At 38.6% G+C, this 12490-nt stretch overlaps 1 protein-coding gene across 1 annotated transcript; it reads left to right on the top strand.

The window, feature by feature from the left end:
• The first annotated feature begins 560 nt into the window (after window positions 1–560).
• On the top strand, window positions 561–9279 carry LOC121946067 (lipid scramblase CLPTM1L-like). Its single transcript, XM_042490483.2, has 17 exons — window positions 561–1130; window positions 1993–2084; window positions 2299–2476; window positions 2598–2719; window positions 3803–3881; window positions 4002–4119; window positions 4244–4338; window positions 4988–5072; window positions 5242–5342; window positions 5424–5483; window positions 5670–5720; window positions 5795–5877; window positions 6156–6190; window positions 6379–6434; window positions 7517–7561; window positions 7719–7852; window positions 8743–9279. Exons 1-17 carry the CDS (start codon window positions 930–932, stop codon window positions 8807–8809), a joined length of 1602 nt encoding a protein of 533 aa, XP_042346417.1. The 5' UTR covers window positions 561–929; the 3' UTR covers window positions 8810–9279.
• Window positions 9280–12490: the final 3211 nt, after the last annotated feature.

Genomic DNA, 12490 nt, shown 5'->3' with positions numbered 1-12490 from the left:
TTATCATGAATAAAAGAATAAAATTCTGATAGAGACCCTTTCTTGCCTATATTTTGTTCGCCAAATTTATACACACAGGTCTTAAAATACTACAGCCATTTAGTACCTTTACATTTGTTGTGATTTGTTTTGACATTAGTTGTAACACGTTTTGACATGTGGTAATATGTTTTTCAGACATTTAAAGCCCATTTTAAGACGTGTCTCTTTCCTTTTGCCTTTGAAGTTGACAAGCCCGACAACACTGCCTGACTTCCTGTATTTTATTTTTGTTGTTTGTGCAATGATAATTTTTTTGTTATGATTTGTCATTATATTATATGCTCCTATTGAATTTACTTTCTTTCTCCTATTTTTGACTGTTTTTATTTGTTAATTTCCTGTGTTTTTTATTTGAGAATGCTCCGTTTCTATTTTATCTCCTTGAAAAACACTTTGGTTTCCATTTGTTGTTTTTAAATGTGCTATATAAATAAATGTGACTTGACTTGAAATTTTGACTGCATATATCTTCCACAGCTTGCTAAACCTCAGGACATGACCTCAGTGTCCACACGGTCACCGGCGTCGTCATAGTGTCTGGTTCTGCCACTGCAAAGTAGTTCCTCTCAAAAACTGCCCATCGCTGATTTGTGCGAAGTTGTGGATATCATTAATATGCTTAACAATATTTGATGCTTTTGTGGCATCCAGAGAAAAAAATAGTGTGGGCTCGCTGCTCTGGCTTCGCGAGATGTGGACACAGAGCTGCTGAAAACGGTGCAGCATCAGCATCTCTCCACTGATACAGATAACCGGAAGGATGCTTTGACAGGGAGGAAGCGTGGGGATTTTATTGTTGACACCGAATATAAACAGCGCCCGTCCTTTTTTATTGGTTTGATTTCTTTTCCTTTTTTCCTTGTTGATAATCGGCATCAGTAGCTGCCATGCTCGCGTCGTGTCAGTCCAATCCTGCGGACAGCAGCAATAAGAGGAGCTCCATCGCGAAGCTGCTGTTGGGGGTCTTTGTTGTCTACATGCTGCACACCGCCTGGCTGCTGTACGGCTTCCTCAACACCAAAGCCTGCGATGGGAGCGCAGGGGAGCACTGCATCACCTCCTACCTGACAGCAAGACCCAGGCTACAGGTTAGCACAGGCCTCTGTGTCTTACTCCTCACAGCAAACAGACAAATCAGGGAGAGAAAAAAATCAAATACTGCTGCATGGGCCTGGTCATTGAGCTGAGAATAACAGACTGTCCTTGCCTTTTCTTCACGTTATTAGCCAGTACTGTTCAGCATAAAACCCTCGGCAAATTATGCGTTATCTTCAGTAACTCAATTATAATAATGACTCTTTATGTTAATATTTTTTCATATTATTTTTTTTAGTATTTTTCAAAATATGTATTGAAGTGAGAAATTCCAGTATTGTGACAACACTATTACCCTGAACATGATGGATGAGTTTTGGAATAACACTGCTCGTCATCTCTTGTAATTCAGAATGTCTGGATATAAGTTCAGCCTCAGTATGGTTAGTTTGGGGGTAGTCAGGTTCATCATTAAAATAAATGTAACAGACATGTTTGGGATATAGCCAAGTTTTTCTGTTTTGTTTTGTTTTGGTTGGAAATGTAATGTAATGTAATTTAATGTAATTTAATTTAAATGACTATTTAGTAGGGACTATTACAGTATGGATAGAGAATTGTTCAATAGTTATCTAACGCAGTGTATCACAGTATTTATAGCCAGGGCTAATCTCAGAAGCCTTCAGAATAACAAACATCAAAGACAACAGGGTGAAATGATGTTGTACTACATTTTGCTGACCTTATAGGAATAGCAGTACAGTTTGCTGGCATGCTTGCATATACAGTAGGCTATATACACATGGACATCTACACATGCATATCCTTGTATTTTTACAGTTTCATTTTGGACTCAAAGCAATTTTGAAATTAAAAGCCTGATTTAAATCTCCTCTGTTCTTTTGTTTTATCCAGATGAGTGTGTTCACCTGCCTCGTGCCAGACAACAGCCAACTCAACCTTGCTGTAAAAATAGACCCATTTGATCCATACTCTACATTTGAGAAGTGGGTTTGAAATGTTGATACATCTGCATGCAAATTTAAAGCAGACAGGACTTCCTGCTCATTACTATCACAGCACTAACACTGTAGAAACTATACATCCATGGCATGAAATGTTGTTTTATACATATTAAGAAAGAAAAAAAGATTTTTTGTCCGTCTGTCAAGCTGGCTGTTTTCACTTACTATGTGTGTATGTGTGTCTCTCCCTCTATAGGCAGGTGAATGTGTCTTTGCCAGAGGAGACTCGGGCTAATGGCACTCTGTATGCAGTCGTGTACGTCCACAAAGCTGGAGTTTCACCTCTGGAGGATGGCAGAGAAGTCCACTACGCAGTTCAGCTGACCACCTACATCACTCCTACACACACAGAGGGGCAGAGAGACATGCAGAAGGTAAACTGTTATTTAATATCTGACATAGTCCGATCATATTTCAAACCAGCGTATGTCACCTTTAGAGCAGATTTAGACACGCAGCCTTGCTCCAAATAAACTGTTTTTGTGGCTCCATCAGAGTCCCGGATCAAAGAATCCTGTGTCCCACTGGAGACCTCACCTGCCAATCACTATGATGTCAGAGGACTTCACCTTCAACAAGGCGGGGCTTCCCAGTGATGTGCGCCGCTACATGAGAGTGTAAGTAACAGGAGGCTGTGGAGGTCAAAGTCAGGTGATCAGTCAGAGAGCTGCTGACTCCTGCTTTATTGCTGCCTCTCATCAGTTTGCACCAGGGCTTAAGCGAGGAAAGCTTTTAGCTCGTGATCTAGAAGCACCTATTGTATCTGTATACCCTGAACCATATGCCCTGTATTTACTACACAATGTCGAATGTATCAATGGTTCCCAAAGTTTGTGTATGTAATGGTCTTTTAAATGGTTAGTTCAGATTCACCAAAGTCATATGATAACAAACACAAACTAACCGACCAAGGCAGCAGTGGACCAGCAGCTCCTGTGTTGAGCGAGTTAAAATGACTGTTTTTGTCAAAAGAGTCTAATGTTGAAGGGAGCACAGTGAGTTTCACTTTCCCTTTAGTTCCCCATCTCTTGTACTGAGCGTACGACTGGATCAATAACATTTGATTACACTGCACAAGTTGTATGAGAGTCTGTAAACAGATGTTTTGACATAGTTTTGTTGTTGTTAAACACAGACCTATTTTACTTCAATGCTTCAGGAATTTTCTCCGTTTTTGGATTCTTTGTTTACTGTTAAGGCATTCAAGAAAAAAAAAATTCTTACATAAATTCATGAAGAAAAATGTTTTTTTTTCCCCTATTATTCATGCAACATAAAATGAATTACTGAGACACCAATGATCATTTGGAGGAAAATGCAAAGATTAGAAAAATGACAGGAAAACAACTGAAATTTGCATTTATGTACATTGTGAGCCCTTAGAAAGCCCCCCCAGGTTGTTAACCACTGGTATATAGTTACAATGACCAGCATGACCAGCCTGAGTGCTAGTCAGTAAAGATACATGTGTGAGTTGGGGGTTGACTGTTTATCAATGGTTAGGCAGATCTAGATCGAAAAGTAAACACAAACCCTGACAGATCTCTCAGATATACCTCGGGGGCGTCGCTGAGTAAACCATTTAAATGCACATGTGTGTAATCCTTATAATCGCCTTGCAACACTTGCTGCAAATAAGGAATCTGCCCCGGGCCAGCGTGTGTGTTTGGATTCAACTTTCCTACTGGTTCTCTTTGTAGCTCTCAGGAGGGCCGGCAGATGATCTACCTGCCTCTGCTGCTGGTAAATGAGCTCAGCTTCAGAGTCAGAGACCTCATGGTAGGACGACTTTACACACAAAGTTTAACAGACATGTAATGCAACCTAATAAAACCTTGCCTTAAAATGACTGGGCTTTGAATTAACATACCTTACACCTATCTATGCACATATTCATAGGAGATCAGCAGCAGCACTGTTCAGCTCCCTCTGACTGTGTCCTATGAGGGAATCTCTTTAAGGAGGTTCAGGTTCTGGGTGCACCTGCAGGATGTGGTTTATTCCCTGCGACAGTTTGGTGAGCTCAAAAGATAACATATATGTAATAATAACCCAGTACACAATATATTCTTTGCATTTCATATATAACAAAGCCAGGAGACTGACCTAAATAAAATCTTTTTATTCTGGTGTTTCTCCAGGCTTCACAGAGGAGAACGTGGATGAGATTAAAGAAACTTTGGCAGGCTCCAACCTCCAGCTGTTAGTGCTGAATGCACTTATCACTGCTTTACAAGTAAGACTTAAACATACGGTACCATGCACATTATAATCCCAGTCTCAATATGTAACATAGTATGTCATGAACAGGGTTGCGCAGTAACAGATTACAAGTCTCAGATTACATAATAAATCATTTTAATCAATCCAGATTACATTTGATTAAATGTGTAATTAGATTAGAGTTACATTGCCAAGGACACAAAATAAAACATTTTATTAAATTTTTCATGAAATTCCTATTTAACTTTTTTTTTTTCACAATAACCAGTGCTCAATAAACGCATAACAACGTGTATGAAATATGCAGTAGAAAAAAAGAATGGCGTTGAGTCAGCAGCAGCAGTCTTTGTATATATTTTTATGGAACAAAAATTTTTGTTTTGTTGCTGTGACCGTTTTTTCAGTAAAAGTTGCAATATTTTAAATGTTTGATTTTTTAGTTATCCAAATGTATTAAGATAAGATTATTCTTTTGGTGATCCAAATGATTACGTATTTACTAATTACAAAAAATTTGATGTAATTTGTATTCAGTAATTTATCACACTCCAAAGTAATGCGACCTAACCCTGGTCATGAGGGCATGTAGCGATGCAGGTGTATTGCAGATGAAGCTTGATAAATTAAAAGTATGTTTCCTCTCAACATCTGGTTTTCTGCAGCTCATCTGTGAGTTCTTGGCTTTGAAAAACGATGTCAGCTCATGGAGAAAAAAGAAGAGCATGGCGGGAATGTCCAGGAAATCCGGTAAATACATCATCAAATTAAACAAGCTTGACTTTTTAAATTAGTCTGCAAAAGCTTACCGGCAAACATGAACAGCATTAGATTACAGTAAAGCAGCACCTAGAAAATCTCAAAATGATTAAAGTTAGAGCCCTACTGTTCCTTTGGTGTCTTCCCTCTCTGTTTGTAGTTCTGTGGCGTAGTCTCGGTACTCTGCTGATTTTCCTCCATCTGCTTGAGGAGACCAGTCTACTGGTGCTGCTTCCTGTTGGACTGGGAGCATGTGTAGAGGTATAATCAAATATTTCCAAATGAATAGTCAAATAAAGATTATAACAGACAGTTTTAACCCACTAGTTTGTTGTCCTGCAGGTCTGGAAGGTGTTTACAGTGTTTAAGATCCAGTTTCAATGGAAAAGCTCCAAGCTCCATGTGAGTATGGTGCCATTTAATCATCCGTTCACAGTAGATTTCACATGTGTGGAGTGATGTAATTTGATGTTGTGAAAAAAAACTTTCTTTTAGTGTTATCAATTATTTTAGTAACTGGACTTTCAGCTGTGATGCAGATCATCAGTACATTTTTAACCTATATCTGCCTCCTCTCACACTGTGTAGGTAAATAAGCTGGATGAAGAAGAAAGGAAGACAGTGGAGTTTGACACGCAGGTAGATTTCTGTTGTCATTCTCTGCCTAAGGCTTTGTTTAATTTTAATACTGTGTGTGTGGGTTTTCTCTCCAGGCGTCCAGATACTTGTCCTACTTGGTCTATCCTCTGTGTATCAGCGGAGCTATTTTCTCACTGGCCTACTTACGCCAAAAGAGGTGAGCTTTGCCACATTGGCTTAAATGATGCTACCAAATGTCACACACTTGTTTGTGCAGTCTGCTTGTACCATTTCAATACAAACTCTTAGCTGGTTTCATCTTGGTTCCTTTTGACTTACTGTACTGAAGTGTTCAAAGCAGTCAGATTCAAATCACACCTGAATGTTTTTTGAATAACAGTAATATGTTTTTTATGTTGTAATATATTTGTCATAATGTACATGGACTTAGAAGCTTCTATATTAGATTAATGTTAAATTGCATTATTTTGACAGTTACTATTCCTGGTTGATCAACAGCCTGGTGACTGGTGAGTTGACATCCATCATTTGTACCAGTGAAACCAGCTCCTCTATCTGTTTATTTCTTAATTGCACCACTTTTCAATGGACTTTATTTAATTCTTGTCAGTTCTTCTCATTAAATTAAGGCAGATGCCTTTATTTTTACATTAATCACCAGTGTGCTGCATTGACACTTTGCCTCTTCGCCTCTCAGGAGTGTACGCCTTTGGCTTCCTGTCTATGGCCCCACAGCTCTTCATCAACCACAAGGTCTGCAACTTCATCACAGGCATCAAAACTCAGCTTTTTGCTGTGTTTCAAATTGTGTATTAACGTACTGCTTACCACGTACTCAATAAGTATGTACTGTATTCTGTGCACTTCATTAACGATTCAGGATCCTACCTCAAGCAGACTGCTCACACTGATGTGCCTCAAGTAGTGTGTCTTCTCTGCATCACATGATTGCACCTGTTGTTACCTGTCCGAGCAACCGTTTAATTAAAATTGTTTATCGGAATTATAAATCAACATTACCTTCTCTGCTAAATTTATGATTTTAAGGCAAATTATTAAATATTTTAGTGTTAAATACTCTCATTTTCACAGTAAATTATATGTGAGCATTTGTCTACCTTGCTGTCCGTCATAGTACGGTTATGTTGCATTCGCATTCTGTGTCATTGGTCTTCATCTCTGGACTAGCTTCAGTCGACAGCTTCAAACGAAGTCTTAAAACTCCTTTTTTGTGGACTTGCATTTTAATTTTTTATGTAATTAATTGGTATCACATGGTATCACACCTAATTCGGATTTTCTTTTCATGTGTGCATGCATATAACTGTGTGTGTATGTGGTTGGGTACTTGTATCTTATTCATTTTATCTTATTGTCCTTTATCTGTATTATGTAAAACACTTTGAGTCTCACTTGCCCAATGAACTGTGCTGTACAACAAAGTTACTATTATTATTATTATTATTATTATTATTATTATTATTATTATTATTATTATTATTATCATTATCATTATTATTATTATTATTATTATAGGACAGTCTGAAGAGCAGCAATGCATTTTGGGTGTATCAATTAAGGTAACACCTCATACTGAGAAATCAATGCAAATCTAGTAAACATCCTGACATTTTTTGCGTAAACAAAATCCAGTCTATACTTAGTTTGAATAGTATTTCATCATGCGACTTTGAACACAGCCCACAAAGTCTATTATTTACCAAATGTTCTGATCATTGTACTGAGTGGAATGAAATACCTTGAATATTGTGAATGATTGTCTGAACTGGCCTCTGCTGTCTCTCTGTGTTTCTCTGCTCCTCTCTCTGGACCAGTTGAGGTCTGTGAGCCACCTGCAAGGGACAGCGTTGATGTACAGAGTGAGTGTGACTCTTACTGTGGCTCACTCACGAACAGGAACAGTAACACACTTTGCTAAGAGCAGATAACCTTTGTGTTTTACTTCTCAAACTTTCTCTGGGAGATTTGTATTAAAATGCTTCCACTTCCTCTCGTTTTCTTTCTCTCTCTCTGCAGGGAGTAAATACGCTGATCTCAGATCTGTGTTCCTGTGCCTCCTTCTTCTACACCTCTGGATCCCTCTCCTCTTCTCATCAACTTTCCTGCTTCAGAGATGAGCTCTTTTTCTTTCTTTGCCTCTACCAGCGGAGGTAGGACTCTGCAAAAAATACAGCAAAACAAACACACTCACGCTGAACAAGTAGGTCCTTTGTACAAGCAGATTCTTACAATCCATATTTACGCTTACTAGGCAGCAACATCTAGTGGCCATAGTAAGTATGACGGGAGAGAAAGAGCATCAAAGTCTGCATCAGGAGGAGGTTGGGATGGATGGGTGGCTCTTTGATCTAGGAGAGCACCGTTTGTGTCCACTATAAAACAAAAAAAACAGACTTTACTTATTTTAAGTTCATAAATGAATGCAGCATAACGGTATGTAAATTTTCATGGATGATGTCAATTGTGTTACAGAATGTAGGCCCACTTATTTGAACCTGAACTAAAATCTCTTTATAAAATCAGCAGAGTAGTTCTGTTGCGTAAACCTAACCAAAAAGCGACAATGTCACAGCAGCCAAAACCACATGTTTAATATTGTGACAGTTAACGAACATATATATCATTTTTGCGTTGATCTCCTGTCATTTGTAGGGGCACCTATTTATGAAATGATCCTTTTGGTCAGATTAAAGGGTAGGAACAAACAACCTTTGTGGTCACATGAGTTGGAGGACTTGGTATCTCTTGAGCAGCAATTTCTGCAAAAAATTCTCAAACATTACAAAACATTTGCACAAATGAAGACACAAAAAAATCAGAGTCACAGACTTGTGTCATGTAGAATTTGCGTCAATTTGTTTTACTTTCTCACGTTCAAATATTCTTTCTATAAAGATGTTTGGGAAGCACAACATCATTCCTTGCTGCAGCCGACAGTTTTCAGTATTTTCAGTGTTTTTTATTCAACATGCACCTGGATTACTCTTGCCTGGATTTGTGTGTAATATATAATTCTGCTTTCATCTCAAATCTCCACCAGGCTTTATGCCCACAAGTCCAGGAGGCGAGAGTCTGCGAGCCACAGCAAGAAACTAAAGACTCAATGAGGAGAAGACAATTTCCTCTCCTTCCTTTTTTCCCAGAAATGAACACACAACAAACACATAAAAACTCATCTTCAAAACAACATTGAAGATGTGAAATAGAAGCTCAGACAGGACACTCGGGCCACAGCGGCTTCAAGCTGATCCAAGATGAGCTGTTCTGCCTCTGACCCTGCACCGCTGCGCACTCTTGGTGCTGCTGTTTGAAGCTTCCACCTATACTGCTACAGTGATTGAACAGACAGACACTATCAGCTGCACGTTATGCAAGAAGAAGATCAACAGCATCAAATCACTGGTCGTAATGTGCATTTGCTTGATCCTGCTCTTTGTGCATACATAAGGGGGTTACTTAAGATATCTTGTGGTACATTGTCAAAGGTACAGCTCCAGACCCCAAATACAGTTCAGTAATCATAAATCAATATCCATCTGCTGCAACTTGACTTAAACTTTCTGACGGACTCACTTAACTCTGTGTGTCACTGACTTTCATATGTCTGTCTGAAAAGTTTGAACCTTCATTTCTCCCTTTAATATGTACTATTTAACCCTTTGAAACATGGTTTGACATCACTTTTCTTGTGCGGCATTCAGATGCCTTTCACAAGTAGTTAAACCTTTGAACCCCGAGCAAATTTGATCTATTTTGAAGAAAAGACAAAAAAGGCAGTTAGCAACTTGCAGACAACTTCCTGTACTTTATGCTACACCAAGTAGAAAACTGAAATATTATAAACCCAAGACAGCTTTATTCTTGTGATTGCATTATAGCATCAAATGGAATATATTCTGCACAATTATCCCAACTCAAGGCAACATATTTGGCTTTTTTAGAAACTTTTGCAAAAATCACACGTGCAATCAGGAGACATCAAATCAAATGTGTAACGACGGACATCCAGATGGATCTTTCAGGGTTACAAATAAGCAACATGACCACAGACAGTAATGAGAGGATGAAACAAACAACACAAGGCACCTTTTTACTCTTCATCCAGTTTAGCAAAACAAATAAGTACATTTTGTTGATGGTGTTTAGGCAGTAGAGCAGTGATACTCAATTTACGGCCTGTTGGCCAAATCTGGTAATAATTCATAATTCACAACAAAAACAATGGGAATTGTTTTTGTACATGTGTAGTAGACATGAGGTGCCAGAGTGGTGCCAGTGGAGGATCCCCTGCACCACCACAGAAGTCATAGCTAAGGCCCTAATGTCCTAAAATCCATGAAACGTCCTGAAATCATACACATTTCCCCACTCCTAGAAATGTGTTAAAATAGCCATGTCCTAAAATCATAGAAACATGTGGCTGAATCCTGGCATCCTGTCATTTTGCAAAAGTGGCTCACAAGCAAAGCAAGATGGGTGTCAGGTAACGCATGAGAGGCTACCTGTTGTGTAGATATAATGTTAGTGTCATATATCTAGAACACCATTAGATATAGCATTTTGTCATCCTTAACGTTCACCTTCATGCTTTACATATTGAATAAGTCCTACTGTCAGTCAGCAGTACAATTACTTTATAAGAACTGACTTTCCAATATTGACATATAAAAAGAGACTACCCTATAGTCAGCAATTTGACCTGATGGCATGTTTCTATGAAATCCCTGCAATGCATTTTGACTTATAACATAGAGTAGCTGCTTAGATGAAGTATCAGTCTGTTCCATTTCACTCAGCACACAAACACATCACACAGTACAAGAAACATTTATCCACAGATGACATAAACATGGAACCACAACTATTTTATCCAGCTGCTTATTCTGCTTGTATTGCACCAATTCCTGCTTCTTTGCTAACTGAATTGCTTGAGCTGGAAGATAATTTAGAAACCTCAAATGATTTTTAAAATTATTTTAATTTTCATTGTTTTGATGATACAACCTGCTTGCTTTTTTTTCTGACACGAAATAAATATGATAATATAACTGGAGTTAAGATTTATTGCTACTGCATTGTGTGTTTGGACTGATACTATGTTGGACTAATGATAAAAATAACTTACTCCAATACCCTGCTGTGTGTGTGTGTGTGTGTGTGTGTGTGTGTGTGTGTGTGTGTGTGTGGCCATGGTTTCTATCAACACGTGCAATCAGGAGAGAAAAGAACACAGACAGCAGACTGGTAATCATAGCAACTGCCTGACTGGTTTCTGTTGGGGAAGTTTCATACTTTGCAGTTGGTATTTTGTGTCTTTGCACTTATAAAGAGTAAATAACATCACTGTGCCCCAGGTGTGAGTTTTTAGGGTTTGAGTTTGGTGTCAAGTGCAAATTGACAGAGAATCCTAAAAGATGTTTGTTTGTGCGTGTGTGCTAGGTGTGTGCTGGGTGTCTGCTGGGTGTGTTATGGGTGGTTGATGGGTGTGTGCTGGTGCATTCCTCTGGTAACACTGGACAGATGTGATGTGACAGATATGAGGATGACGTGAGTGCCGTCAGTCCTGAGAATGTCTTCAAGGGATAAATATTTTCAAAAATCTGCATATTATATCAAGTGAAAACATATTGCATAATGCTGTCTTTTTGTTCACAGTAACTGAGGCTGAAAGATAATTACTGCACATGATGTAACCCGTTAAATGGACATTTTTAAACCTGCAGTAACTGAATTTTTTAGCCACTGGACAAGTCGTGAGAATATTAGCATGTATAGATTTTACATCGATATGTTAGAAGTTGTTCCACCACTTACAGAGCAAGCTTTTGTTTGGATTAATATATTGTCCTCCTGATGAATGTAAGTCCATTATTCACTGTCTTTTAGCTCTGTATTGGGTCTCCACCAACCTAGAGTTACGTTTTTCAATGGCCCTTACAAATACCATTTCGCATAAAACCTAGATGTTCGTGGGCTAAAAGACATGGGTCGACAGGTGTGGTGGGTCCATGAGCGAGTGGAGCAGTTGCACTTTTTAGACGGTGGAGATTACAACTAGAAAATTGAAAGAGCTTTAAAAGAGTGTTGGTGAGTATCATGGATATGGATGAAAACAATACGATAAAGTGTGTACCCATGCTGCAGCATGCTGCCAGAGGGTGAAAGACAACTTTTTTTCACTACAGGTATAAAATTGTGAAGGTTTCAATTTATTACAGACATTTTGTCTCAGAATATGAAAAAAAAACCCCGGGAACATTCTTTTTCAGAAAGGAAGATAAAAAAAACTAAATGTTTGTACTGCGTCTCAGAGGCTTGTGAAACAGAGCTTGAATGTGACATCATGACTTTGGCTTTCTATGAGAGCAGAGAGAGTGAACCGAAACCATAAAGTTGGCTTAACAGTGACCTGTACCTCAACAAAAAAACTGTATATCCAAGAACCCCTTTCACCTTGTCTTATTGTTCTCAAGTTTTCATTTGACACATTGTTATTATAGCCTACAAATCCTGGTTAAAGCCGCTTTAACATCCACACTTCACTCTTCTTTGTGTCTTTCTCCTAATACATTTTTTCATAGAGTCTATATTAAAATAGAAATGGGAGTTCCCTCTTGACTAAAGAAAAGAAAGTCAACAGCTCTTCAAGAAGCCCTGCAGCACAGGTTGAGCTGAAATACAGAGGAAGTCATGACATAACACTTGTCAGCCTCACTGACGCTCTCAAACTGACACTCTGTCACACACGCTGTTTCAGTGAATGGCTGCACCACTCAAAGAGCCACATT

The sequence above is a fragment of the Plectropomus leopardus genome, chromosome 11, assembly GCF_026936395.1.
Source record: "Plectropomus leopardus strain MGB_pleo_1.0 chromosome 11, ASM2693639v1, whole genome shotgun sequence".
Taxonomy (NCBI): domain Eukaryota; kingdom Metazoa; phylum Chordata; class Actinopteri; order Perciformes; family Serranidae; genus Plectropomus; species Plectropomus leopardus.
This window is presented reverse-complemented; position numbering and strand designations above follow the sequence as displayed.

Coding starts and splice junctions, on each gene's coding strand:
- LOC121946067 (XM_042490483.2), top strand. CDS start 930: ATGCTCGCGTCGTGTCAGTCCAATCCTGCGGACAGCAGCAATAAGAGG. Junction 2,477..2,597: donor GGCAGAGAGACATGCAGAAG/GTAAACTGTTAT, acceptor TGGCTCCATCAG/AGTCCCGGATCAAAGAATCC. Junction 7,853..8,742: donor CTTTGCCTCTACCAGCGGAG/GTAGGACTCTGC, acceptor AATCTCCACCAG/GCTTTATGCCCACAAGTCCA.